At 51.9% G+C, this 24,976-nt stretch overlaps 2 protein-coding genes across 2 annotated transcripts; one reads left to right on the top strand and one right to left on the bottom strand.

Annotated features, from left to right (window-relative positions):
* The first annotated feature begins 816 nt into the window (after positions 1 to 816).
* ARPC2 (actin related protein 2/3 complex subunit 2) lies at positions 817 to 20,339 on the top strand. The gene is made up of 10 exons (XM_066553215.1): positions 817 to 983; positions 10,354 to 10,388; positions 11,346 to 11,458; positions 13,474 to 13,519; positions 14,123 to 14,309; positions 14,721 to 14,814; positions 17,067 to 17,193; positions 18,554 to 18,654; positions 19,003 to 19,103; positions 19,898 to 20,339. Exons 1-10 carry the CDS (start codon positions 910 to 912, stop codon positions 19,920 to 19,922), a joined length of 903 nt encoding a protein of 300 aa, XP_066409312.1. The 5' UTR covers positions 817 to 909; the 3' UTR covers positions 19,923 to 20,339.
* Positions 20,340 to 20,715: 376 nt separating this feature from the next.
* AAMP (angio associated migratory cell protein) lies at positions 20,716 to 24,872 on the bottom strand. Its single transcript, XM_066553214.1, has 11 exons — positions 24,738 to 24,872; positions 24,294 to 24,446; positions 23,773 to 23,892; positions 23,501 to 23,640; positions 23,272 to 23,416; positions 23,040 to 23,123; positions 22,664 to 22,779; positions 22,222 to 22,325; positions 21,657 to 21,747; positions 21,234 to 21,388; positions 20,716 to 20,981 (listed from the first exon to the last, which is right to left on the bottom strand). The coding sequence occupies exons 1-11, from the start codon at positions 24,823 to 24,825 to the stop codon at positions 20,906 to 20,908; spliced, it is 1,272 nt and encodes a 423-aa protein (XP_066409311.1). The 5' UTR covers positions 24,826 to 24,872; the 3' UTR covers positions 20,716 to 20,905.
* Between the last annotated feature and the right edge of the window lie 104 nt (positions 24,873 to 24,976).

Here is a 24,976-nt window from a genome sequence, read left to right as displayed (position 1 = left end):
CACAGCTTTCCATGCTTGTCAGTCATAGGGTAACCCACGTTTTGGGGCACCTGGCAAGTGCCACCATCATATGCCTTGGATATCCCCACAGACTCAAGGACACTCCTATTCTCTGTGGGAACACCTGCCCAGTTTTGGGCAAACCCCAGCTCCAGGGCACCATTACAGCCCCCCTAGGATACCCCCATTCCCTGTGTCACCTCACATTTTTGAGTCCCTGTAGCTGTGAAATTATCCATTTTGCAAGACACCATTTTTCCCTGTAAGCACCCCCATATTGCGGGGGCACCAATTCTTACACAGACCCCCATACACTGGGGCACACCTGCTGCTTCCTAGGGCACCCCTATAATCCTAAGGGCACCCCACTGTTTCGGGGACGCCCAACACGGTGAGCATTCAATTAACGTGGGGGGGAACCTCACACTCTTGGGGACTTCCAAACCGCAGGCACCCCGCATATCCCTGCCTCACTCCGGCTGGCCGTGATGCCCATACCACGAGGATCCCCCAGTGCACCCCTGCACTTGTGTCCCACCGTATTTAGGGGACACCCCCGTGTCCCACCGCATTCGGGGCACACCCCTGTGTCCCACCGCATTTAGGGGACACCCCCGTGTCCCACCGCATTCGGGGCACACCCCCGTGTCCCACCGCATTTAGGGGACACCGCCGTGTCCTACCACATTTGGGGACCCCCCCCCTCCCCCTTTCCCTCCCGCCGCGGGGCGGGGCTCCTTGTGACGTCATTTCATGTGGGCGTGGCGAAGGCGGGGCGGTGGCGCCGACGCCGAGCCGGAAGTGACGCGCGGGCGCGAGAGCGGAAGCGGCGGCGCAGGCTCGGGCGGGTCCCCGGTGCGCGCAGCGGGCTCGGCTCCCTCAGAGCCGCTCCCGGCACCCGGCACCGACATGATCCTGCTCGAGGTCAACAACCGCATCATCGAGGAGACCCTCACGCTCAAGTTCGAGGGCGCGGCCGCCGGGTAGGGACAGGGGGGCCAGGGCAGGGCGGGGACGGGTCCGCGGACCGAGGGAGGGGCGAGGGGGCGGTGGCTGGCGGGGCCCGGGCCGTGCCAGGCGCCCGGGCACGGAGCAGAGCCTGGCGGGTGGTGCCGGGGCAGGATGGGGCTGAGAGGGGCGGAAGGTGGGGGCCGGGGCACGGTGACAAGGCAGGATGTGGGGCCGGGGAGCGGCGCCGAGCCAGCGGGTGCTGTGCTACCGGAGGGCGGCCCGGGAACGAGGAGGGCAGAGCGGGCACGGGTGTGGGCCTGCAGGATGCCGGGCTGGGAGGGGGTGGTCCGGGTGCGGGACCTGAGCTGCGGGCGGCGGGGATGGGCAGAGCTTGGGCACAGGGAAAGCCTGGGGAATGAGGGAGCAGAGCGGGACAGGGCAGTGTCGGAGGGGACAGTTGGGCTGGATGGGGTCGTTAGTGCCGGAGCAATGGAGAGCCCCGGGGGAGCAGGACGAATCTGGGAGGGGTATACCGCAGATTGCCGTGCTGGGGTGGACTGGAGGACAGGGCCTGGACAAGGAGGAAGTTGGGAAGGGAGGAAGGTGGATTTGCAGGGTGTTTGCTTTGGGTAAAGTGGGCTTCATCAGCCTGGTGCCAGCGCTGGTACAGAATGTGTAGGGGGAGGCGGGGAACAGGAAGCTTGAGTATGGAGTCATGGCCTCAGCCTTTAGCTTTGGGCTGAGGAGCAAATTCCAGCTTGTTCCCTCTTTGCTCTTTCAAGTAGAAGGGATACAGGCACACGGGTCAGCCACGGCCGCTGGTGCCAGCCTGGTGGGTGTCCTGGCCTCGGGGAACAGGCTGGGGGTCTAGTTCACACCCACATCTCTGACTGGGACAGTTCAGTCCCTGGGGAGCCAGTGGGGCTTTTTACTGAGTATTGCACCAGGGCAAAAAGATGCTTGAGAGGACCCAGCTTAGCTTGGAAGGAAGCCCCTTAAAGTATCAATGTCCTTATCTGCAACCGAGTGGCCTGTGGGTTCGATGCACTGTCTGCTGACTGAGACACCTTTGTACAGACACAAAGCCTTGAGAGGCAGAGTAGTGTTATCTCTGGGGTGGAGCCTGCCCTGGCGCCTCACAAGGCAGGGCTCAGGCTGCTCCAGGAAAGGACCCCCCAGGCAGGTGCTTTTTTCTGTGTTACCATTTTTTCCTCCAGCGATTTTTGAAGCTCTCAGCCTTTTGCATGCAGAACATTGTCGGAGGTCACTTACTCTGCTTTGCCCCCACTCTCAGTTGACTTGTTGCTCAGATCCCTGTTTTGTTTTGGAGGGGTTTTTTTTCCATAAAATAATTATGCAGGCTGCTCTGCCTTGGAGGACAGCTGAGCTTCTCCCAGATTTTGATTTGTCTTGAGCCCTGATCATTAAATGCAACAAGTTTCCCCAGAGTACAGGCGCAGCACTGGGCAGAGAGAGCTCCCAGGTGACCACTGTATTGCAGCCACTTCCATTAGAAAATATGGCATGTACAGAGCTTCACAGTGAGTGTCAGAACAGCTTGCCTGTGCCAAGGCACTCTTCCTGATGGAGAGGGAAGAACAAGCATGTGTCTCTGTGTTGAGCTGATGTGGAGGGGCAGTTTGCAGCTTTACATGCACCCCAAAACTCTGTGAGCAGAGCTGTGCTTGCTTGCCCTGCAGCAGCCTGCAGGCCCCTGAGATTTCCATTTTGCTGCATGGCAAAGCCACCTCACTTGTGTGTTGGCACGTGTGCCTGACATACTGATTGTTCCTGGATCAATTTGTCGGGTGGCTGATGGTGCTCTGCTTCTGCCTTTTAGTCATCAGTGGCATGTGCTGTTCTTTAGATGGCGTTTCTAGATAACTTTTGTGCCTTGAGTGTGTTGCTGAACGTGAGGAAGACATTTACTTCTGAATTTTCTTCTGTGCTTGTTCTGGGGTCCCCCATGCAGGCAAGTGCAGGGAGGTTTCTCCTGCTTTCAGGTCTTGTAAGGAATGGATGTTTCAAAACATTTATTCAAGTTATTTCTTTTTCCTATGCCCACAGCTCTTGGGTTATTCCTGTGGTGCTCAGCCTGGAGGCAGGAAGGGATTTCCCGTATTTTGCTGTTTTGGTGATGGTTTTCCAAGGTGTATCTTGGGGCCGAACACAGGATAGTCAGGGCAAGGTCAAGCCTTGAAGAATTTGGTGACTGGGAGGAGTGAGTCTGGGCACTGGGGCAGAGTTGGGTTTACATTATTTGCTCTAGCCCCGAAGTGCAGCAGATGTGATGCAGGGATTTGTCAATAGTGGTTGTCTCAGAGCCAGGTGTGCCTGGTGGCTTCAGCACCAGCCTGCAAGTGGGGCAGGGCAGGGCTCATTTCCAAATCCAGTGCCAGAGACTTGTCCTGTGACATGGGCTGTGTTGCTCCCCTCTACTGCAGCGCAGCCATAGTTTGGCAGGTTCCTGCAGAGCTTTCCTGGGCTGTCAGGTGGGAGACACTCCACATTTCACCTTGTCATATAGAACTAGGTCACTTGTAAAAGATGGAATTCATTAACTGCCATTATTGTAATATATATGTCAAAATCTGCTCTGCGTGGAGGTCCATCAGCTGTCCCTGGAGTTCCCAGTGTGAAAGGTACCTTGGCAGGACTGCAGACAGAGATCAGCACTTGAGACAGGGCCTAATCCACCTCTAAGAGTACTCCCTGGATGAGGTCCTTGGGGCTCGGCAGCATCCACCTGTAAATAGGGTAATTTCAAATTTAATTTGGTTTTGTGGGCAGCCCCTATGGAAATCTCACCTCCTTGGACAGCCACTATTGAAACAGGATTTAGATCAAGATGGTAACAGATGATGGACTTCAATGCATCTGATTTTTTTTTCCTTACTTAGGTCTAGTAATTTCTGTGTTTAAATCTATTCTCTTAAACCAACCACATTTTAAAATAAAAACCTAAAGCTACCAGAATCTGTTGAAATAACTTGACTTAGGAATTTGCTGCTGCAATGTGGAATATCTGGTCAGTATCTGGAAATAAGTTTATTGAAATGAGGTTGGCTCATGACCTTTTTTCATGTCAAGAGGAAGTTTCCATAAGCTTTTGACCAATTCATTTGTACATGAGATGTTGCCTGGAAGCTCGTGTCACAGATGAGTTTTCCCATTTCTTATAGAAGTGTCGTGTGAGGAGAGGACCTCTACCAGTTGGAAAATCCTGTTTCTCATCATTGCTTTCCTTTGCTAACTGCACAGACATTAAAAAAAACCCACAAACACTTTAAGCATAAAACATTTTGATGATTGTGTCCTGTGTCTGATGAATACTCACTCTGTTTGACACTAGCAAATTTGCCATCCAGTTTTGTCCTGCACTAATTTAACTAACCCCAGGGAAAGTGTGGCACAGGACTTTGGTCTTAGGGTTTGGTTTTCCAGTCATACATAGCTTACCCAAAATCTTTAGTCAATTAATCATCTGTCTCAAACTGTTACTTATTATTTACCCACTGTGCCAAAGAACACAAATTTGCATAGCTGGGGTACAGCATGCCTTTTCCTAGGTTGGAGGCGGAGGGAAGAGAATCGCGGATTTAAATTGTTGGTTTCTTTACAGCCATTAGTAGGTGCAGCTCTGCAGGGCTCCCTGACAATTAGCTGCATGGGAAATCAACTGAAGCTTGGACTTCCCTGATGCAGAGTGATGATTCCCGTGAGCCAGTAGGAGCTGGGCTGAAGCTGCACCCACCTGATTTATGGTATTTCCCACCTGCAGTCACTTGATGATTGTTTGCTGCAGAGCTGAGCCTTTCAGACACAGAGGCTGAACCCTGACTGAAACCAGGCAGTGAGAACTTTGTGTTCATGGTGTTACTTGAAGTGAGTTCATCATGGGGAGACAGGAGTGTCTGGAGGCTGTTGATGTGCTGGGAGGGTAGAAGAGCTTTAAATCCTGCAGGGTACTACTGAGGAACTCTCTTCAGGAGTGGTTGTGGTTATATGTGGCTCCAGTGCTTCAGGGATGCTCAGAGACCCACACCAAAACCAGATTGTTCCTCTGCCACCCCCTTGTTCTTGCTGACACAGCCATTTTTGTGGCTTCAAGGGAAATGGGATTGGGGAAGTGACCTAGGTTAACATTAAACAGGCAAAACTGGGTATTTTTAGCTTAGATGAGTTTAGCTTAGATGAGTTTCCTCATCTCATTGTGTCATGGCTGCTCACCATGGACCAGGGATCAGATCTCCCTCCTTCAGCAGCAGTGGCAGCTGCTGGCTTAGTGTCGTCACAAGCTCAGCCTGGAGCTGCACATCCCTCCAGGCACAGCCTCACCTGCTGAAACTCAGTCTGCCTGAATGCAGAGTGCTCGGACATCAGGGAACGTGACTTAGCATTAACAGTGGATTGTGAGCCACCTCTGTCTGGAAGTAGATAGTGCTCCACTCTTGTGCAACAGCACAGGGAGCAGGAGGGAAGAAAAGCCAGATCTGAAAAGTGTTAGGCTTTCATAGGTGGTTCTGTCATCACTCCAGCCTCAGTTTTTATCTTGGGTTCCTAAGAGGAGCCTACTCTGTTTTATCTTCAGAGAGTGGTTCTCACTGCAGCCACCAATGCTTGACAGCAGAGAAGAGTAGGTGTCCATCACTGTACTAAAGAAACACAGTAAAAGTGTGTGCAAAATGAGGTTCTTACCTAGAGACTTGGCACAACTCTGGATCTCTCTGGTGGGGAACCACAGGCTAGCTGCCTACAGCTGAGGACGGAAGACAGCTGAGGACAAAGATCTGGCTGGAAGGGGATGTGCCAGTGCCAGCATGCTGCAGGACCATCTGTGCTTTGTCCACTGTGAATCCCACTGCTTTCCTAACCAGCCCGCTCCTCCAGGCTATCGGGCACACAGCAAGGGAAAAGCTTGGGCATAGAGGGGTCACTTAACCAGGAGGGGAGAATTGGCATGTGTAGGGTGCTGTACACAGCTCAGCGCCACCCACTGACAGAGCATTCCTGCTCGTGTTCATGGTGGGTGTGCTGCCAGAGCTACGGGAGCTCCTTGGTTGCATATGCTCCTGCAGCTTACGCAGAGAGGCTTTTGTTAGCTGAGCGGGGCCCAGAAGTGGAGGAACTGTTCAGAGAATTTTAGTCATTGCTCATAAATTTTTTTATTGAGGTGACCTTTCTGTATCAAGAGCCTGCAGTCTGTCACTGAATCTGGCTCACTTTATCTAAATTGTATGTTGACTCTGGTGATCTGAAAGCTCTGCTCAGAGCTTTAAGATTTGAAATACCCCTTTTTTTTCCCCTCTCCTATGGGACAAGAGGTTAGAGTATCTGCATGCCTGCAGCTTTTGAAATAATTGCCTTTCTCCATTATTTGGTAGAGGCCTTCATTGTGTGTGGAAGATGCTTCAGTATGGTTGTCAGCCCAGTTCTTAAATTTGTCATATCATACAGCTAAGAGCCTTTGTGGCCTGAGAATGAAACAGGGAAGTTCTCTGAATCAAGTGAGGAAGTGCTGTCAGAAAAAAGATTTGCTATTGCTCTTAAGTGCTCGCTGGTTCTCTCCATGGGCACCTGTGGCTCTTTACGGATGTTCTGCCGGGGTGAAAAATCTGATTTGGAGCTGGCCCTGTATTAGATAGACAGGGCGTAGGAGCCATTTGGAGATTAATAGAAGGAGCACAGGCAAGAAGACGTAAAACCTGTCAGGGTCTTTTATTGTTACAAGCAGAGGGCAGATGGGATTTGGTGTGGGTTTGACTTCAGACCTGATAACTGTTATCACAAAACAGACTGCTGCTGGGAACAGCTGCCATTTTAGCATCGGAGTTCAGGCAGGGGTTTGCAGAAAGGTCTGGTCTGTATTCAGTGCAGAGAGAAGCCATCTTAATTATTCCTGGTATGAGCTGGTTTTATTGTCCATTCAGGGCAGAGGGTAGCAAGCAGGGAAGGTCACTGAGGGATGCTGTGGTTCAAGTAGCATTGGAGGTGAGGAGCTTGCAGGGGTCACAGCAGCTCTCTGCCCCAGGAGTGGATGAGGTGTCCTGTCTGAAATCCTCTGAATATAGCTAGGGTGTGGAGAGCCTCCTCATGGAGGCAAGGGACACCAGAGCACACTAGACTGACAGAGCTTGTTGGGATCATGCCAGTAATCTGGCAGTAGCTGGTACCCACCCTCAGTGGTGCAGGCCCCATCCCAGGCCTTCTGTGAATCCTCTGCACTGAGCCGTGGCTGGCACAAGAACAAGAAGGACAGAACACGGAGAGGACACATTGTGCCTCCATAGAGTTATTTCCGGTGGTAGAAGATGGGGTTGCTGGAAGGTCAGGGGGAAGTGAACATGTGTGTTGTTGCTAATCCAGAAACTATGGAACCCTGGAGGTGAGAGCTCCTCTCTCTTCTGCCTGGGGACTTCTTGAGGTGGAAACAACAATCCAGGTAGCAAAAGGGGTGGTTTTTCTGTTGGAGAAAAATTTTGAGTAGCCAGGGTAGTTTTGATGAGGTGAGCCAGAGAAATAAATAGAAGCACTTTAAACACTGTGATTATAAAGCTCATGAACTGTGAAAGGCTAAGGGGGCTCACTTTGCTCCCAGCCCCACTTTCAGTGCTCTTCCTTGTCCTCCCCTGGGCCAGGCCAGGCCTGGCTTACTTAAGTGTGTGCCCGGTGAGGCAGAAAACCACTGTGCTGTAGGTGACAGGGCCAGCGTGGCTGCAAGGAGCTCTGTATGCAGCTCACGTGAGCTCTTGCTTCACTGAGGCTGTGCTGGGAAGTGGTTGAATATTCAGTACCCAAAGTTCTGCCCAGTTACCTTCTTTTCCCTTAAATACACCCCCTCCTCACCATCCCCGAGTACCGGAACTGAGCCGCTTGGGAAATCAGCATTAAAATAACTTCTCTAAGAAATGACGTTTGCACAATAACAGGCTCAAACCCAGCTGTGTTAGCAGTGAGCTTTTGTGTGCAGAACAAAGGCTCTGTGCAGAGCCATCAACTGGCTCCTGTACATGGTCTTGCTCGGCTTCTTCAATGATGTGATGAGTGATCTTCCTGTCATCCCCTGGGTACAGGACAACCAGATGGGGAATCATCCTTCCTCAGCAAAACTACTCCAGTGCACGGACTGTCAGCCACTTCCTTGCATTTCTCAGAGGGAGGTGCTGTGTTTGGAAGGCTCTGCTGGGAGCGGGGGCTCTGGGAGGTGTCAGCTCTATGTATGTGGGGAATGGGGTTTGAAAGGTGTAATTCTGAGAAGATGGAACAGAGGTTTAAGGATGCATCCTGTTTAATATTCCTAGCTCTCATGTGCCTGGCTGTGCTATCTTTAAAGCTTCCTACATAGGTTTCTTTTTTTATAAGAATTTATACTGCCATCCAAGCTGATTCCCACGTCTGAGTGTGGTGCTCTAAAAGAGGAATACGTCTGCATCAACTGACCGAGTGGGATCTCTGGGATTTTCTTTCATCTCTGCTCTGAGCCATCCTCAGTGAGCAGAAGTGGCTTGGACATGCTTGTGGAATTGCTCCCCTTTCCAAGAGCCCAAGCTAAATAAGCAGCCAGGGATGCCTGCTGAGCCTGTCTCAGCCTCAGCTGGGGAGGAGAAATGAAAGCAAGAAAGGTCACAGGTAGCTGGCACAGCTTTCAAACGAAAGGACCTGCTTTGGGTGCCCTTGCTCTGCTTCTTTCAAGTGTGTAGTTTTTATCCTCAGCAAGGTGGCACAAAAGACAAAGGCTCCCCAGCCTTCAGACAAAAAAAGGGCTGATGCCTTTCACAGCTGATCACTTTTAAGAAGCAGGAACACCTCCTCATTTTCACCTAGGTTCTCCATCTGGGAGTTAATTCCTCCCTTTCTGCTGGAGTAAAATGTTGTTGACCTGGTGAGTGTCTGGAATCAGTGCAGTGCAGTGTCCTAGTCTCCCTGTATTGCCCAGCTTGAGTTTTATCACATTGTGGTCATTTCTGCCTTCCAGGAATGAGGCTCGCTGCAGAAAAGCTGATGGAAAAAAACTATGCTTGCTGCTGAGATAAAATCATTTAAATTGTTACACAATATTGTCAGGGAAAATAGATATTGAGTCATCACTTCCCCCCACCTTCCATAGGGTATGTACCACAGTGTAACCAGTACCCAGCAGCACATAAATGTGTGGAAGAGCAAGTTTTGGCAAAACAGTTGAAGCTGGTCTCTGGGCAGCAGCAGCAGCATAGCTGAGACCACTGACTTTACTCTGGGGAGTTATTTCAGTATGTTGGTTCAGACAGGTGGGAATTAACTGTTAGAGACTAGATTTCTGTTAGCAGCAGCATTATTAGCCTGTATTCGAATATTATCTACTTTTGAAACATAAATGGAGATACAGTGTGAAACAGTGGTAGCAGACTGGCATTTTTATCCTGTTCTCATTTTCCATGCCTGCTCTCAGCAGTGGAGATACCTTTGCATCAATTCCCTGTTGGAGAATGACCTATTAATACCAGTCCCCTTGGAGCTGTGAAAGCAGTTATGTAGTGCCAATCCCAATGAAATGACCTTCCAAAGCAGTTACATCTTTCATGGAGTCCTACTCTTTCACAAATCGTGAACAAATGTCAAAATAGGGTTTGTTAAGAAGCAGTTTAATCTTCATAGTCACAGTGTGAGATGTGATGTGCCTTTGGCTTGCAAAGGGTTTTGTTGCTGGGGTTTTGTTGATGGGGTTTTGTTGATGGGGGTCCCAGAGACCACTCAGGACAGTGTTAGAGCACATCCAGAGCTACAGTTTTTCTGCAGAGGCTATTGGCAAAATGTTGGGGTGTTTTGGAAGGGGAGCAGGATGAAATGAACGTGTGGAAAGTTTCCTTCTTTGACCTGCTCCTGACACTAATACTTTCCCAACTTGGAAGACTTCTCTGCAAGCAAGTTATATCAATGCATCTGCAGAACTGGTATTGATGGCAAAGGGGGCACTGTGTCAGGAAGGATTACTCAGGTCCTTCCAGAACTGGTATTGCAGAACCTTACAAAAGATCCTCTGTCCCAAAACTTGTGTCATGGCCATTCTGTACAGAGCGTGTGCTTGTGAAAACAAACTTCTTAGAAGGGGTAGCTTTCTTAGGCATTTCTAACTGGAAATCTGTGATGTCAAAATTTATTAATAAACTAGAAATATTAGAAATCTGTGCCAGCTTCAAAGTCTATTTTATGTCATCTGGGGTAAAACTGGTGCTTATAGGAAGGGGAAGAAGTCTAAGGTCTCTTCTCAGAGGTTACTATTAGTCGGACAGCAGGAGATAAAAGGGTTTTGAGGAAGGGCTGCCTGTGAAAAATAAGGTGTTGGAAATTAATCCTCTTTCCTTTACAGCTTGGAGGCTGCTGTTAGAGTTCTCATTTACCTCCTTTGTTTTCTTTGCTTTTTAGAAATAAACCAGAGGCAGTAGAAGTAACATTTGCAGGTAAGCTCCACAGCTCTCTTGACTTTTCTGAACTAAGGGCTGGCTTGAACGGTCTGCCCACACCACTGGGCAGGGGCAATGTGGAGACCCTGCAGTATCCCCAGAATTGGCTGCCCCACTATTTGTCTGTCTGTCTGCCTTCCCTGGGACTTCCCTAGAGCATTGAGTTCACTGGTGGTAGTGCTTTGGTGTGTGCCTGCTACACAGCTCTTCTCTTTTACCTCATCTGTTCTCTAGTCCTGCCCTTGGTACTACTTGTTATGAGGTCTTTAGCACCATCTGGTTTGGGTTGTTAGGAAGCTGACTTAGGGTGACAGGCAAAATGGATTCATCACCTCAAGTTTGCTCTTCAGGAAGAGAAATGCCAAGAAAGTTCAAGTACTCATTCAGCAACTGATTTTTTGCTACTGTTATCAGGAATCTGGGTAAGCTGCAAAGCTCCGTGGGGAAGTGGAGCTTGCTAGGTAGCTGGAGGGTTGCCTTTCCCTTCCTCCTGCCCTCCCTGCCCATTCTGCAGTGAAGTGGAAGCTCTCACAGCAGGCGGCAGCTGCGCTACCTTTGCTGGCAGAGAGGTTTTCTCCTCCAGGCTGTAGCTCTGGCCTGGTGGGCATGTCAGTCACTTTCTGTGCTGGCCCTCCAGAAGGCTCCGTCTCTGCATGTTTGTATCCTTGTGCATTGAGCACAAGTGGACTTGCCAGGGATGCTAAATGACACTAGACTAAAGCTTTCTGTGATGGACAGGTGTCAAAATGGTTTCAGCCCTGTGAATGATACCAGGTCTCCCTACATGACATTTTCATTTCCCTTAATTGCGAGTTTCCCTCTTGCTGTCCGTGTGAAGGCTGGAGCAAGAGGAGCAGTGTCACTTTATGCAGTTACTAGAACTTGTAGGGAAAGCCTTCCTCAGAAATAGGAACTGGTTCCTGTTCCCTCACATTTCTCTTGCTTGCTTCTTAGACTTTGATGGAGTCCTTTACCATATTTCAAACCCCAATGGAGACAAGACAAAAGTGATGGTCAGTATTTCTCTGAAATTCTACAAGGAACTCCAGGAACACGGTGCTGATGAGGTGAGTAAGCATCTGCAGGCCTCCTGCCTACAAATACTGTGTTGATGGCAATGCCTTTGTGATGTTGATGGATCTAACATCTGACTCTTAGAGAAGCATCTGTGTTCCCATCTCACACTGGTCAAAGGATCAACCCTGTGCCAACCAGGAGTCCCACTTTGCTGAAAGACAAGGGCAAATGTGTTCACACTCTCTGGTGCAAAAGTAGTCATCCTGTATGACCCTGCAGCCTGAAAGGCAGAATGCACCACTACTTTTGCAAGTTCAAAGTGAAGCCTGACCATGTAGAAATAGTTTCCCTGACTGATGTGTTGAGCCCACAAGTGAAGGAAGGTGCCAAGACAGAGCTGTGGTGCTTCTCTTCTGACTCCTAACCACACTTGAGAGCAAGTGTTGGGCTCCTGTTGTGTGTGCAGACCTTGGTTTTCAGACTGGTTCCCTTTTCACTGCTGCTGTGTAAAGTCCCAGGCTCAGTTCCTGTTGACTGGGCCCTGTGGCTGCGGAGGGCCATTTATGGTAGAAAAAAGGAGCCTCTCTGAGCTGTGGTTGGATGGCAAGGCAGGAAGTGTGACTCAGTTCCTGAGTCAGTTTTCAAATCTCCACATGGTAGCGAATGGGGTTCACCCAGGGCTTTTCATCAGGCTTTTGCCTCTGGGTGTCTGTCCTTGGGAGAAAACAAGGAAACTTCTCCATCAGTTTGTTGTGAGTCTAGTAAGAAATGGGTGATTTGAACCCAAAGTGAATTCCTGCGAATTGCTATAAGACCCACCTAAGTCAGAAGAGATATGATTGAATGTCCTGCTTTCCTGGTTCCTGAAAGCAGAGCTTTCTAGGTGCAGCACTGCCTGCTACTGAAGGTACCACTGCTGGCATGAGGAGTGTCAAGCAGCCCAAATGGTGGAGCCTTCCCAGCATGTATAGTGAGGATCAGTGCAGTGTGTGATCCCAAGAAAATTCCTCTGGTGGGCAAGTGGCTGACAGCACTGTGCACCAGCAGCCATTGTAGTGGTGAAAGGCAACTTTTATAAACTTTTAGAGGAAAATGGGATCTGCACAGAACTGGCTTGGAAGTACTAAATAGAAATTACATTTTTCAGTCTCCAGTTGTCATAATGTTGCTTTCTGCACTTCCCTGCAGACAACGTTGCTTGTTTCTGCTCTGTCTTTGGTGGAACCCCACTGTGAGGAATGCAGAGTGGGCTTCCTGCTAAGACAGGGCATCTTCCTGCACCGCTGCAGGCAGGCTCTCTGCAAGGAGGTTCTGGCATGCAGAGAGTCTGTGTATCCTTTCCACGTGGTCGTGGGTGTCATCCCAGGAGGGCCAGTTCTGCCCTAACACTGTGTTCTTCTCTGTGAAATACGGCCTGTTCCCAGCCCCCTCATTGACACAGAGCTATGGCTCAGTTGGAAAATGGCATTGATGTAAAATTCAGCAGTAATTACGCTTGAAGAAAGGTTTTTGCTGTGCTGTAGGCGGTTCTGCTTCTGGGACGCATCCAAGCCTGCGTAGCAGTCTCCTCTCGATCCCCATCTGTTTGTGCACTAGGCTGAGACAGTCAGTGTGTGATCACCAGGCCATGGTGTGCTCTGAACTAACTTGCCATCCTGTGAGGAGAGAGACCAGGCACACTTTGCATCTGCCTTTGTATGGAAGGAAAAGTGGTAGCCCTCAGGTCTGTTGTGTCAGGCTCTGCTGATTGTTCTCCTTTGAAGGTATGAGCTGTAAGTCTTCTTCCCCACATAAATCCGACTAGCAAGAACTTGAAAGAGTTCCGGTTTTGAGTCCTCTCCTGCAGTATGTCCCCTGTCAGTGGAGTTCAGGGAGCCCTCCCTAGACCAGGAACAGCCAATAGTACTAGAAGCTGATGACTTAATATTTGTCTAAGTTCTCTTAGACTAGGGGAGGCAGGTGCTGTAATTTGATACTTTGAAAAGAAGATCAAATATAGCCTAGGCTGTGCAGGAGGAAACAAGTCTTGATAGCTTGTGCGTTCAATGTTTAATTTCTTTTCTAGGTATTGAAGAAAGTCTATGGAAGCTACTTGGTAAATCCTGAATCAGGTAACTCTGCAATAACATTCACTCTGTGTGTGTGTGTGTGTGTGTGTGTGTGTGTGTGAATTCCAAACTTACTTAAGTCACCTGAGAAATGCTCATGTAAAGGCCGCACTTATAGAGCTTGATATCTGAGGCTCTCTGTACAATGCATTGCAGTTTGAAATTGCCAATTTAAAAGGTGGCTCAGACACATCAGGGATGAAGTAGCTTGCAGCACAAGCTGTAATTCTTTATGCAGTCCTCCTCCAGGAAGCCTCTGTTCCTCACGGTTGGGGTCTTTGTTCTTCTCAAAGATGCTTTGTAAGACACAGAAAAACCATGGTTACCTGTGACAACATCTCTTCCTACTCACTGCAAAAACTTGGGAGCAGTTCAGCCAGCACGTGTGTCTGGGAGCTTGGGAAGGAGCCCCGGGAACGTTGCCATGGCCACACGCCGAGTTCAGGCATGGCTTTTGGCAAGTGCTTGGAGTGGGAATAACTCACCCCTGGGGCTTTTGGGAGGATTTAAGGCAAAGTGGGACTGTAGGTGTCTCTTAAAAAAAATGTCTCTGCTTTCATTGAGGCCCTATGTAGATTATTAAAGCTAGTGGCTGTCCTTTCCCAGGTTACAATGTCTCTTTGCTCTATGACCTGGAGAACCTTCCTGCAGACAAGGATGCCATTGTGCACCAAGCCGGCATGTTGAAGCGCAACTGCTTTGCTTCAGTCTTTGAGAAGTATTTCAAATTCCAGGAAGAGGGCAAAGAAGGAGAAAAAAGAGCAGTCATCCACTACAGGGATGATGAGACAATGTAAGTGTTCAAACTAAACAGCACGGGGGTTGGACAGTGGTCAGTAGTCTGCTCCTGTGCACAGCTGTAGGTTTTGGTGGAAAGTCAGGAAATCCTCCTGCTCCATGCTTTGGCCAAGGTAATAAGGGCCTGTTCTAGGCTGCCACAAGTATCCCATTAGGGTAATGCTTATGCCTCGGGCTGCTGGGATGTTACACAAGAGTCTCTGTTAGTGGCATCACTTGTGGCTGCATGCAGGAGAGGAACTGGCCACTCCCAACAGAAATGTTGTGCTCCCTGTAAATACTGTCTCAGGGGAGGAGAAATTTACAGCAGCCAGGCCTGTGAATGGCTGTTGTATCTACTTGACCTTGTCCAGTTGGAATGTCTTAGCTCTGGTTCACAGGTGGGTTCTCTCTCTGCCACCTACAGGTACGTTGAGGCAAAGAAGGACCGTGTCACGGTTGTGTTCAGCACGGTATTTAAGGACGACGATGATGTGGTGATTGGAAAGGTGTTTATGCAGGTATGGAAACTGAGTTACAGGGAAAGGGTCTGGTCCTCACTTCAGATGCCTGCTTGCTTGAAGCAGCATTGCCAAATAAGCTGCTGAAGTGAGCACAAAGGCAGTTTAACACATGAAAATGCTTTGCTCCATGCTGGACTGGGATGGAAGAACATGCAAATAGGCACAGACAGTGTATTTTCCTGGCTCTTGCATTGGCATCTGTATCATCAATAGTCTTGCTCATTTGGACAATCAAGCATATTATGTGTTACAGATGAGAAACACCACATGAGAAACACCAGTGAATACTTCAGTCCCCACATTGAGGCCCAGTAGTGTGGATAGCTATGGTGTAGGGATCTCCAGCCAGCTGAGGACCTGAGCATGTTGAGGAGGCTGTAAAGGGAGAGGAGGGGTGAGATAATGTCATGCCATGCCTGAGGATGAGCAGAGAATGGTCTTCACCTTGAAGTTTCATCCTGGTAATGCTCAAATCCTTCAGGAACACTCAGCAGCTCAGTGTGACAGCTCTCAAATCTCAACTTTTTAGAGCTATGAATATACTGAATTTGTGGGCTTGAACCAACCATTGCCAGGTTATGGACTGGACTCAGCTGAGTCTGGACTCAGCTACCTTTTCCAATTGCTGTTTAGCTGAGAAGCATTCAGAGACTTGTAGTAAGCACTTTGCATGTCTGTGAACAACTATATGCAGCCTGGGGAAACTCAGACATCTGTGCAGCTGGGGAGGCTCAATACATGCTCGTACCTGTGTTCATCTGTGCCACTGGCCCACCTCACTCATCTGCTTAAGCTCCTGGGGAGCCAGCCTCCTGTTTGGGCATGGCCATGGAGCAGGGCCTACAGGGTGTTCCAGGGACCTTTAACCCACCCATTCAAGGGCACCAGGCCATGCTGACAGGCTCATGGACAGCAAGTTACTGGCCCAGTTTGCTGGAGACCAGTGTACCTGTGTTGGGTGTCATCAGAAGGGGGTCTGTTGCAATGGCAGTCTTCACAGCTCAGTTTGCTGTGTTCATTTGCTCCAGACAATACGTCTGCTCTGGCTTTGAGGTTTTCCCGCACCAAGCATATCCCTCAGTCTGGAATTCAGTTTTTGAAATGGGAAGGGAGGCATGATGTGAACAAAATGGGGTTAGTGAGGTTCCTGGGAAGATGGCAGTGCTTCAAGGCAGCAGCTGTCCCGGAGTCTCCATGTCCCGAATTCTTGGTTTTTAGAACAGCAAACCCTGCCTCTGCCCAGCCACAGGAATTTCCACTCTGAGTCACACTGGCTCTTTCCCTCCAGCTATTGCTCTTGCATAACGCAGCTGGGCATGGTGTCTGCTCATCTGGGCTCTCATGGAGAAAATGTGACCATTAACAAACCAGTGAAGCCATTTGAACCATTTCACCCTCTGGCATAAGCAGGCAGAAGTGCAAGCTAAGCATTTCATTAAGGAAACCCCAGCAATCTACTCTAAAAGGGATGTGGATGCCCTGCCTTTCCCAGGGAAACTGGTCAGAGGAGAGGCCAAGGGTAGCTGATAATGTGTAGGTTGGGGTGGAGGTCAGTGAGGCAGAGGGAAGACTGCCCTGCCTTGGGGCAGAAGAATGGTCTCTGGACATTCCCAGCCCACATAGAGATGGTCCTTACAGTTCCTGAAATGCAGAGCTAGTACATTTCCTGTGAGGTGGGAGAAGGGATCTCCCTGCCTGAAGGTATTGTTTCAAGGTGTAGGGAAGCATTAAGAGGAGCAGACTTCACATACAAACTTCAAGCCCCCAGATGCATCTTGATGCCTAGGCAGACTCCTGTGGGAGATGGTTTCTCAAATGGCAGAACTAGGTGTGATGGAGACCTTGCAGGCCATCCTGAGAATTTCTGTTCCTCGGGAGTGATGGGTACTGTGCACTTTCACTGGAAGCATTGAAGTTCCAGCAGGAGCTGTGCTGTCTCGTGTGCTTGCTCAGACTGAGGTGTCCCTTTCACAAAACACCCATGGCAGGGGTGTGACACACTGAAAGGCAGTCCAGCTGAGGGACTGTGCTATGGTCATGTATAAACCCAGGACAGCCATGCATTTTGGGCCGGTTTTGCTGGGAAAAAGAGTTACTTTCAGGGTGTTTGGCCTGATGAACTTAATCAATTCAAGGAAAACTGGGCCACCTTCTGCTCATTGCCCTTTGGGAGTGAGGAACCCCATTTGCTTTCCCAGCATGTTGCTGAAGGGTCACAGTGGGAATCACCTTCACTTTGTCTTGTTCAGGAGTTCAAGGAGGGTCGCCGGGCCAGTCACACAGCCCCACAGGTGCTCTTCAGCCACAGGGAGCCACCCTTGGAGCTGAAAGACACGGACGCAGCTGTTGGTGATAATATTGGCTACATCACTTTTGGTAAGCAGGCAGCTCTGAGGCTTGGGGATGCCTGGGGAGGAGAGAGGTTCCTGTTGCTGCATGAAAAGCAGAAAGGAATTCACCTTCCCAGAGTGTTGAAGTGGGCAGTTCAGGGCTGCAAGGACTCTGGGGTTGCATTCTGTCCTGTGTGCCCCCTTTGGAGTGTCCCTTTTCTGTATCAGGTCACCACAGCTCTGCTGTGGGCAAGAAGATGTGGAAGTGGACAGTGAGTTTAGTGTGTGCCTACAAATTAAGTTCAGTATTTGGAAGCAAAGGGAAGAGTGGCTTTGCTGTGATATTTTGGAAACTAGAGGTTTCTTGTGAAAGTTTTCATGCAACTGTACTTGTAGGTAGTCCAGCTGCAGGGAGCTGTGCAGTGCTTGATCAGCAGAGGCAGTCAGAGAGCAGCAGCAGAGCAGTGCATTCTGCTTCTCCAGCTCTGCCTCTTTGCTCTGGGCCAAACACTGATGAGCCACTTTCCCCTGCCAGAGGTGCTGGCCAGCAGAGCCATGACTTCCCCCTGGGTAGCAGTGTTGAGGAGTCTAAACCCTGCCCTGTTGAAAGGGATAGGTCCCTTCAAGATGTTTGGGTGTGTTATTAGGGTGTCTCAGGCCAGCATTCCTGTAGTTTGGAGCTCAGAGATGGAGCACAGACACTGCAGGGAAAGGTGAAGATAGCATTGCCCTCCTCCTGTGCTGGAAATGGTGCTTTGAGGCCTGGGCAGCTGTCAGCTATGGAAAGAAGAGGTCCAGGATGGTACATACTTTTGTTCTTGTTGAGACTAAATTTCCCAGTTATCTCATCTGACAGTCTCAGGTGAGATCATCACCCAAACAAAATGTTCTTTCAGCCCTCAGATCTGGGACACCTAACAGAGCACCAGCTTATGGAAAGAGCAAGCTACCTGCTTGTACCCAAGTCTGTCTTATGTTACAGGGCTGGCAAGCTGCCAGGCAAAGATCCACAACCAATTTCAGGACCCCAGGGCAGAATGGACCTTGAAATTGGTTGAGCAGCCTGGGCTGGGTGCCCTGGTCTGCCTCCCAGCTTGCTCCTCCAATTCTATCTCCCAAGCACTGATCATGTGGTTTCCTACAGTGCCATTGTTTCTGGACACCTGGCCTTACCTGTGTCCTGCAGAGTGCACAGGCTGCTGTGGGAAATGTGGAAAAGTGCTCTTAAGCCTTGTATTTAAAATCACAAGTGCTGCTTAATCTTGGTACATGTCAAGAGTAAAGGGTTCTTTATAGAGAGCAAGGCAGGGATTCAGTGCAGCACACCCTGAAGCCTCCAGCACTGATCCTGAAGGCCTTGGCAGCCTCAGGAGGTACTAATGGTCTGTGTTGGCCTCTTCTTTCAGTGCTGTTTCCCCGTCACACCAATGCTGCAGCCAGAGACAACACCATAAACCTGATCCACACATTCCGGGACTACCTGCACTATCACATCAAGTGCTCGAAGGTATGAGGGCTGGGGAACACAGGGTGGCTTCAGCTCATCTAACCTGGCTGCTGAAGGGAAGAAGCAGGGACAAGGTGCCCCTTGAGAGCTCATTAGAGTCTGCCACTGCCCTCCCCAGTCATGCAGGGGTGGCAAGTGATGCATCGTTGCCTTCTCCCTGCTCTTGGACACAAGACTTTCCATTCTAGCAGTGAAGTAGGATTTTTCCCTTTTGGATCTGGTTTGTTTCCTTTCTGAGAACAGAAACGAGGGTAATTGTTCAGAGTGACCTGGCTTTGATGTGTCCTGAAATCTCAGCTATGAAGAAAGGCTCCTGACATGTCCCCATTTTGTCCTAATGAAACACAGGCCTATATTCACACGCGTATGAGGGCGAAAACGTCAGATTTCCTCAAGGTGCTCAACCGTGCCCGTCCAGACGCAGAGAAGAAAGAAATGAAAACAATCACGTGAGTAGCAAAGCAGGGCATGGCTGCCTGGGCTTCTCTGCCAGTCATGAGCTCAGTCTTGCTCAGTTTGGCATGCTGCAGTCCTGGGCAGGCAGGGGGTGACCCACAGCTTACTGCCTCAGATGTCCTGTGAGGAGCTGGGTCTGAGACAAAACCCTGTGCTGGCAGGTCCTTCACAAAAGGCTCGTACATGGCCTTGCAAGCCCTGGTATCTCCATTTCCCCCCACCAAACCCTTGGTGGCGTTCCTGGGGGCTTTTTCTCTGTTATATTAGAGCTGCCTTGTCCATGTCTGGGGGCAGCTCCGGCTCACAGGAAGCGAGAGGAGCCAGGTCCTTCCTTGGGGTTTGTGGGCACTGGACCAGGTGTTGCTGCCCAGTGTTTTGCAGCTCCTCAGTCACTGGCTGCCCTTGGCCAGCTGATGGCTGGGGCCAGGCCACCATGCTGGCTAACTCCTTCTTGTGAACAGCAGCCCACAAGGAAGTGCATGGAGGAGAGCAGTTGTGTGAACATGTTTCACTCAGGTCCCTTACCTTCTGCTTATCCCAGAGCCCCTTGGTGTCCTTTTTTCTCTGCTTGTCCTGTCATGTCCCCTTTGCATGCTGCTTTGGGGCAGGAGGGTTGTCCCCTCTGCAAAAGTTAGCCCCTCCTTCCCACAGCCCTGTGACTTGGTTCTGCAGCCACAGACCCTGTGACCTCCAACCCAGCAGTGCCTGCCTGGCTTCGAGAGCTGTGCCCCAGCACAAGCCCCACAGGTTGCTGGGGCTGTGCTGACCCCTCTCTCCATCCTTCCAGGGGGAAGACATTCACAACCCGTTAATGCCAAGTCACCGAGGCTGCCGGAGGACGAAGGTTGGGGCACTTGCTACCCCATAATCGTAGCTTTTAATGTTGCACCTCTGTGGGCTCATAAGGAATTCAAGCAATCGGGGTCTGTTTGTACGACACTTGGGGGAGTAATCTGCAGAAACGAGCTGTGCTTGCGAGGACTCGATCGTTCCAAGAAACAAAACTTTAATTCCAGTTTGATTGACTTAATTTCTTTTCTTTTTTAATTTTTTTTTTTTCTTTTCAAGCTGTTTCGCTTTGCAATATGTTACCGGAAATAAGTTGCAGTATTTCTTATGAGAATAATGCAATATTAACTTGTTTTCTTCTGAGTATTTGAGTTCAAAACTCCTGTATCTGAAGAAATACTGTTGGGGTTCATTAATAAAGAAGATCTTTCTATCTTAAAGGACTGTGAGGCTTTGGCTTGGTAATGCACGTGACTTTGCCCTGGAAGGGGTGTTTAGTCACAGCCCCAAGGGAGATAGTTCCTGTAATGTGGAACATATGCCTTCTGGTGAGCTTTGGGGTGCAGTATCCAGATCTGGGAATAGCGTGTTCTGTTAGGGAACTCCTGGACTGTACAGAGCAGGATTCTCCTTCCTTCAGCTAGCAACCTGCACCCTCCTATCCTGACCCCTTCATTCCCCCTAGCAGGGAGAGCTAGGATGGGAGTCTCTGCCACTGATCCTCAGGCCGTGGTTGGATGCCAGGGAGATCCCTGAGGAGGGAGCATAGCTCCCCAGATCCTCTTCCCCCCAAGAAGCAGAGTAGCTGGCATCCAGTTAAGTGAAATAATTTATATAATTAAAGACATCTTCATACAAAACCCCTGGCTTGGCCCCTGGATGGTGAGGGCAAAGCAGGGCAGGCTGGAAAAATTACAAAGCACGCACTTGGAGAAGGGTGGTGAAACCATGTCCCTCTGTACACAAGGCGCAGGGCAGCGCCGGGACGCGGTCCCTTGACACAGCTCTAGCGATCGGGCCGCTGGACGCAGAACACTTTGGCTTGGTGGTCACCAGAGGTGGTCACCACAATGGAGGCATCCCTGCAGGGAGACAGGGCTCAGAGGTGGGGTGGGGGCTTCCAGTATCCCTGACCATCACCCCTAGCCCAGCTCTGAAGTGCTGCACTCCCCCCTGAAGTGTCAGCATGGACCTAGGTTTGTCCCCCACCTTGGGCCCAGACCACAGGGGCACTCAGAGAAGAGGCAGCTTGTGATGTGAGCTCCTAGGCTGGAGGCCCCTGCTATCCCTGCTCCCCCCACCAGCAGGGAAGGGGTCTAGGGGTGCCTGCTCACTTGTTGACGGCGAAGTCGAGGATTTCAGCAGAGTGCCCTCGGTACTCGCTGATCATCTTCCCCGAGCGGGCGTCCCAGAGCCGCACAGCCCCGTCCAGGCTGCAGGTGTACACCACGGCCGAGCTCTCCTCCCACAGCAGCTGCACAATCCCTGACTGTGGCAGGGGGACACCACAGTGGGGACCTCCCGCAAGGCTCGGCTCCCCCCATGTACCCCCACCCCCTCATGGTGTCTGCCATCCCCCCAGGAAAGCCAGACCCCAGGGCCAAGCACATCCGCTTTGCAGAGACTGCGGCTGCCCTCTGGGGAAGCCCAAGGCTTAGGGAGAAGTACAAATTGGGAACTGGCCCTTGAGCTCCAAGGGAGATCTCCAAAAGGCCCAAACCCACCTCTTGGGCCTGGGTGGGGGGGGAGGGCAGTACCTCATGTTGGCACTTATGCCTCAGGCTCTGTGTGGAGAGGTCGTAAATAGCCAGTGTGCCGTCAAGATAGCCCACAGCAGCCAGTGGCATCCTACAGACAGGGGAAGAGGAATTACATGGGACATGGGGAAGCAGGGATGCAAACACAAAAAGGCTTCAGGTAAAAGGCAAACCCTATGCTGAAAGCTACAATGTATTAAGATGAAGGACAACCTGATGGCTGGAGCCATCAAACACCCCACTTGGGAAACCCAACAGTACAGCAAGTCAGCAATTAGCCCGTGCTTTGTGAAGATGACAATGTCCTGGCAGGAAAACAGCTGTCTGCAGAGTATCCCAGCCAAGCAGTGGTCCATCAGGCTAGCCCAGAATCCCAACAGTTGCAGGCAGGACTGAGCAGCTGGTGTCCCTTGGCCTCATACCAACGGGATCTGGCATCTCCACACACAGCTGGGGAGGATGGAGGCAAGAGGAATGCAGCAGACTGAGCGCAAGGGATGCAAATGGATCTGTATGACAAGCCCTGTAAGATGTAGCACTGAAGAGGGGCTGTCCCAATACTCACACATTACAGAAGCCCAGCGACTCCACTGAGTTGGACTCCACCTCCTCACCCTCACTGATGGGTGCCTTGGGGGTCACACTCTCCATCTTGAACACGCACACCACCTGGGTAGAGGGAGAGTGACTATACCCCGAGGGAAGGAGACCCAGATTCACAAAGGTCCCGTTCGTACTCGATACCGAGTCTGCGCCCTCATTAGAACAAGGCGCGGCCTCAAATCCTCAGCTCCTGGGAGCAAACAAGAGGGAACGAAGTTCCAGGAGCCGGGCGGGACCACCCAGCCCGCGCTCCACCCGCAGCGCGAGGGCGCCGCCTGCCGATGGCCGCACACCGGCCCCGCATGTGAGGGGATCCCAGCGCTCCTGGCTCTGCCCCCGGCCCAGGACAGGGGATTTCAGGGGTCCCTAGCACTCCTAGCTCTGCCCAGCCCCCACAGACGCACCTTGCCCGTGGCAGAGTTGATCAGCTTGGCATGACAGTCCACAGAGCCCGTCATGATCAAACTGCCATCCTGGTTGCTGGCCACACACGTCAAGGGGTCCTGATGGCCATCCTGGCCTGGGGGGTGAGCAGCAGGTATGAGCGTTATGTGCCCTCCCCACAGAGACCCAGTGAGCCTTGAAACACCATCCTGCAGCCTCCACCCTGCCTGGCTCTGCCAGCACTCCCACAAGCAACAGCCACCCTTGTGCCAGAGAAACCCTCCTGCCCTCACAGGATGCCTCCTCCCCACCCAGGCAGAGGTCAGAGCCCACTAGAAGGGGCTGTTTGCCCACTAGAGAGTAGCCCAGGTAATAAACCTCTTCCTTCTTCCTTACCTTTCAGGACATGCAGGGAAGTTCCCTGCTTGAGGTCCCAGATGCGCATGGTCCCATCCTCATACCCAACCACTGCTCGCTTCCCTGGGTGAGACAGAGACAGCAGATAGAGACAGCCCCCCCCCCCCCAATCCCCTGCCTCCCATTCAGCACAGCCTGGGAGAAGCAGGAGGACAGATGTTCCACACAGAGCTGGTGACATTTCACACTCCAGAGAGGCCCCGTGCCTCACCATCAGGCAGGATCCTGCCACATGTGGCTGGGCATGCTGGACCCTGAAAGGTCTTGCAGTCCCCACTGGGGATCTTCCACATCCAGGTGTTGCCATCAGCTGTACCAGCCAGAAGTACGTGGGCTTGAGGGTGCCACTCCATCCACTGGGCAGAGAGAGGCACAGGCAGTGTCACCAAAGTGCTGCCACCCCACTTGCTGGCTGGGCAACCCCTCACAGCACCACTCACCTCCAAATCCCCCACTTCAAAGGACCACACTTCCTCCTTGGCATCCACCCGCCACACTTTGATAAGCCCAGACATGTCACCTGTGGCCACGAACACAGAGTCGTGACTGAAGCCAGCACAGGTGACCGAGTCCTTGTGTCCTGTGAACATCAGGGGACAGAGACTGCTCAGGCCAAGCTATGGAAGATGATCAGGAGCACAGCATCAGCTGGAGGGAAATGTGTGCAGATAGACACTGCTGAGAGGGGACACAGCTGCTCACTGTACCTCACCTGAGCACTCAAACAGGAGCTCCCCATCACTCACGCGCCACACAAAGGCCTTGTCATCCTCTCCGCCTGTCACTGCCAGCGTGTTGGTCTTGGGGTCAAGGCTCACACAGAAGACAGAATCTTCACAAGAGAGCAAAGAGAGGCTGCATGGCTATGGTGCTGATCCCACCTCACCTGACGTTCCCAGGGGATCCAAACCCCATGCAGCACTGGGTCTGGGTGGGACATCAGCAAGCTGAACTCTCAACCCAGCCCAGTGGGAACCAATTCTTCACATGGGAGAAGAGCAGCACAAGCTTTCTGCTGAGCTTAGGGCCAGCTGCTAATGGAATGGGAGGCCCAAAGGGCTCTTCTGCCAGAGCACAAGGCAGAAACAAGCCCAGGGCAACTCTGAGTCCCAAGAAGGCTGGGAGACAGCAGCCGAGCAAGGCACTCTGCACCCCTGGACTCTGGGGAAAGCCAAGACGAGACCAGGTCCCGAGGGGGGGTCCCAGCTGCTTCTGCCCGTGCCCAGCACTCACCCGAGTGGAGGGAGAACGTGACCTCGCTGTCGTCCTGTGCCTCCATGCCGTCCTCCACCCCCTCGTCATCCTCCGACTCCCAAGCCTCGCCATCGGGCTCTTCTGCTCCCTCGTCCTCAAAGTCCACGTCCTCCATCTCCTCGGCCAGGTCATCTGCAGAGGGCGAAGGTCAGGGCGGGGCTCGCGGCCTGCCCGGCTCGGCGGGACAGCGGGGGTGGCTGCGGGACGAGGCAGCGGGGGATGCGCGATGCCGCCGGGGCCACGAGCCCCAGGGCAAGGAAACCGCAGAGGAACGGGACGCGACACGGGGAGAGGCCGCGGGCCGAGGGGATGCCCCGGCCGGGCCTGGCACTGGGGTGGGGCCGCAGCGCTCCCGGTGCCCCGGCGGGAGGCCGGACCCCCGCAGGCCCTGCCCGGTGCGTGGCGCAGGGCGCCCCGTCTCACCCGGCCCGGGCGGGCCCAGCTCCACCACCTCGATGATCTCCTCGTCGCCGTGCAGGTCCAGCGCCCCCGGGCCCTCCCCGGGCTCCATGCCGACCCACCCCGCAGCCGCCGCCGCTGCCGCCGCTTCCGCCACGCGCCCCGCCCCGGCCGATCCCCGCCCGCCCCGGCCAACCACAGCCCGAGCCCGCGCGCGGAACCCGCCCTTTCCGCCGGCAGCGCGGGCCGGCCCCGCCCTGCGC

This window comes from Molothrus aeneus, chromosome 7, assembly GCF_037042795.1.
Source record: "Molothrus aeneus isolate 106 chromosome 7, BPBGC_Maene_1.0, whole genome shotgun sequence".
NCBI classification, from domain to species: domain Eukaryota; kingdom Metazoa; phylum Chordata; class Aves; order Passeriformes; family Icteridae; genus Molothrus; species Molothrus aeneus.
Note: the sequence above shows the minus strand (reverse complement) of the source record. Positions and strands in the feature narration are given on the sequence as shown.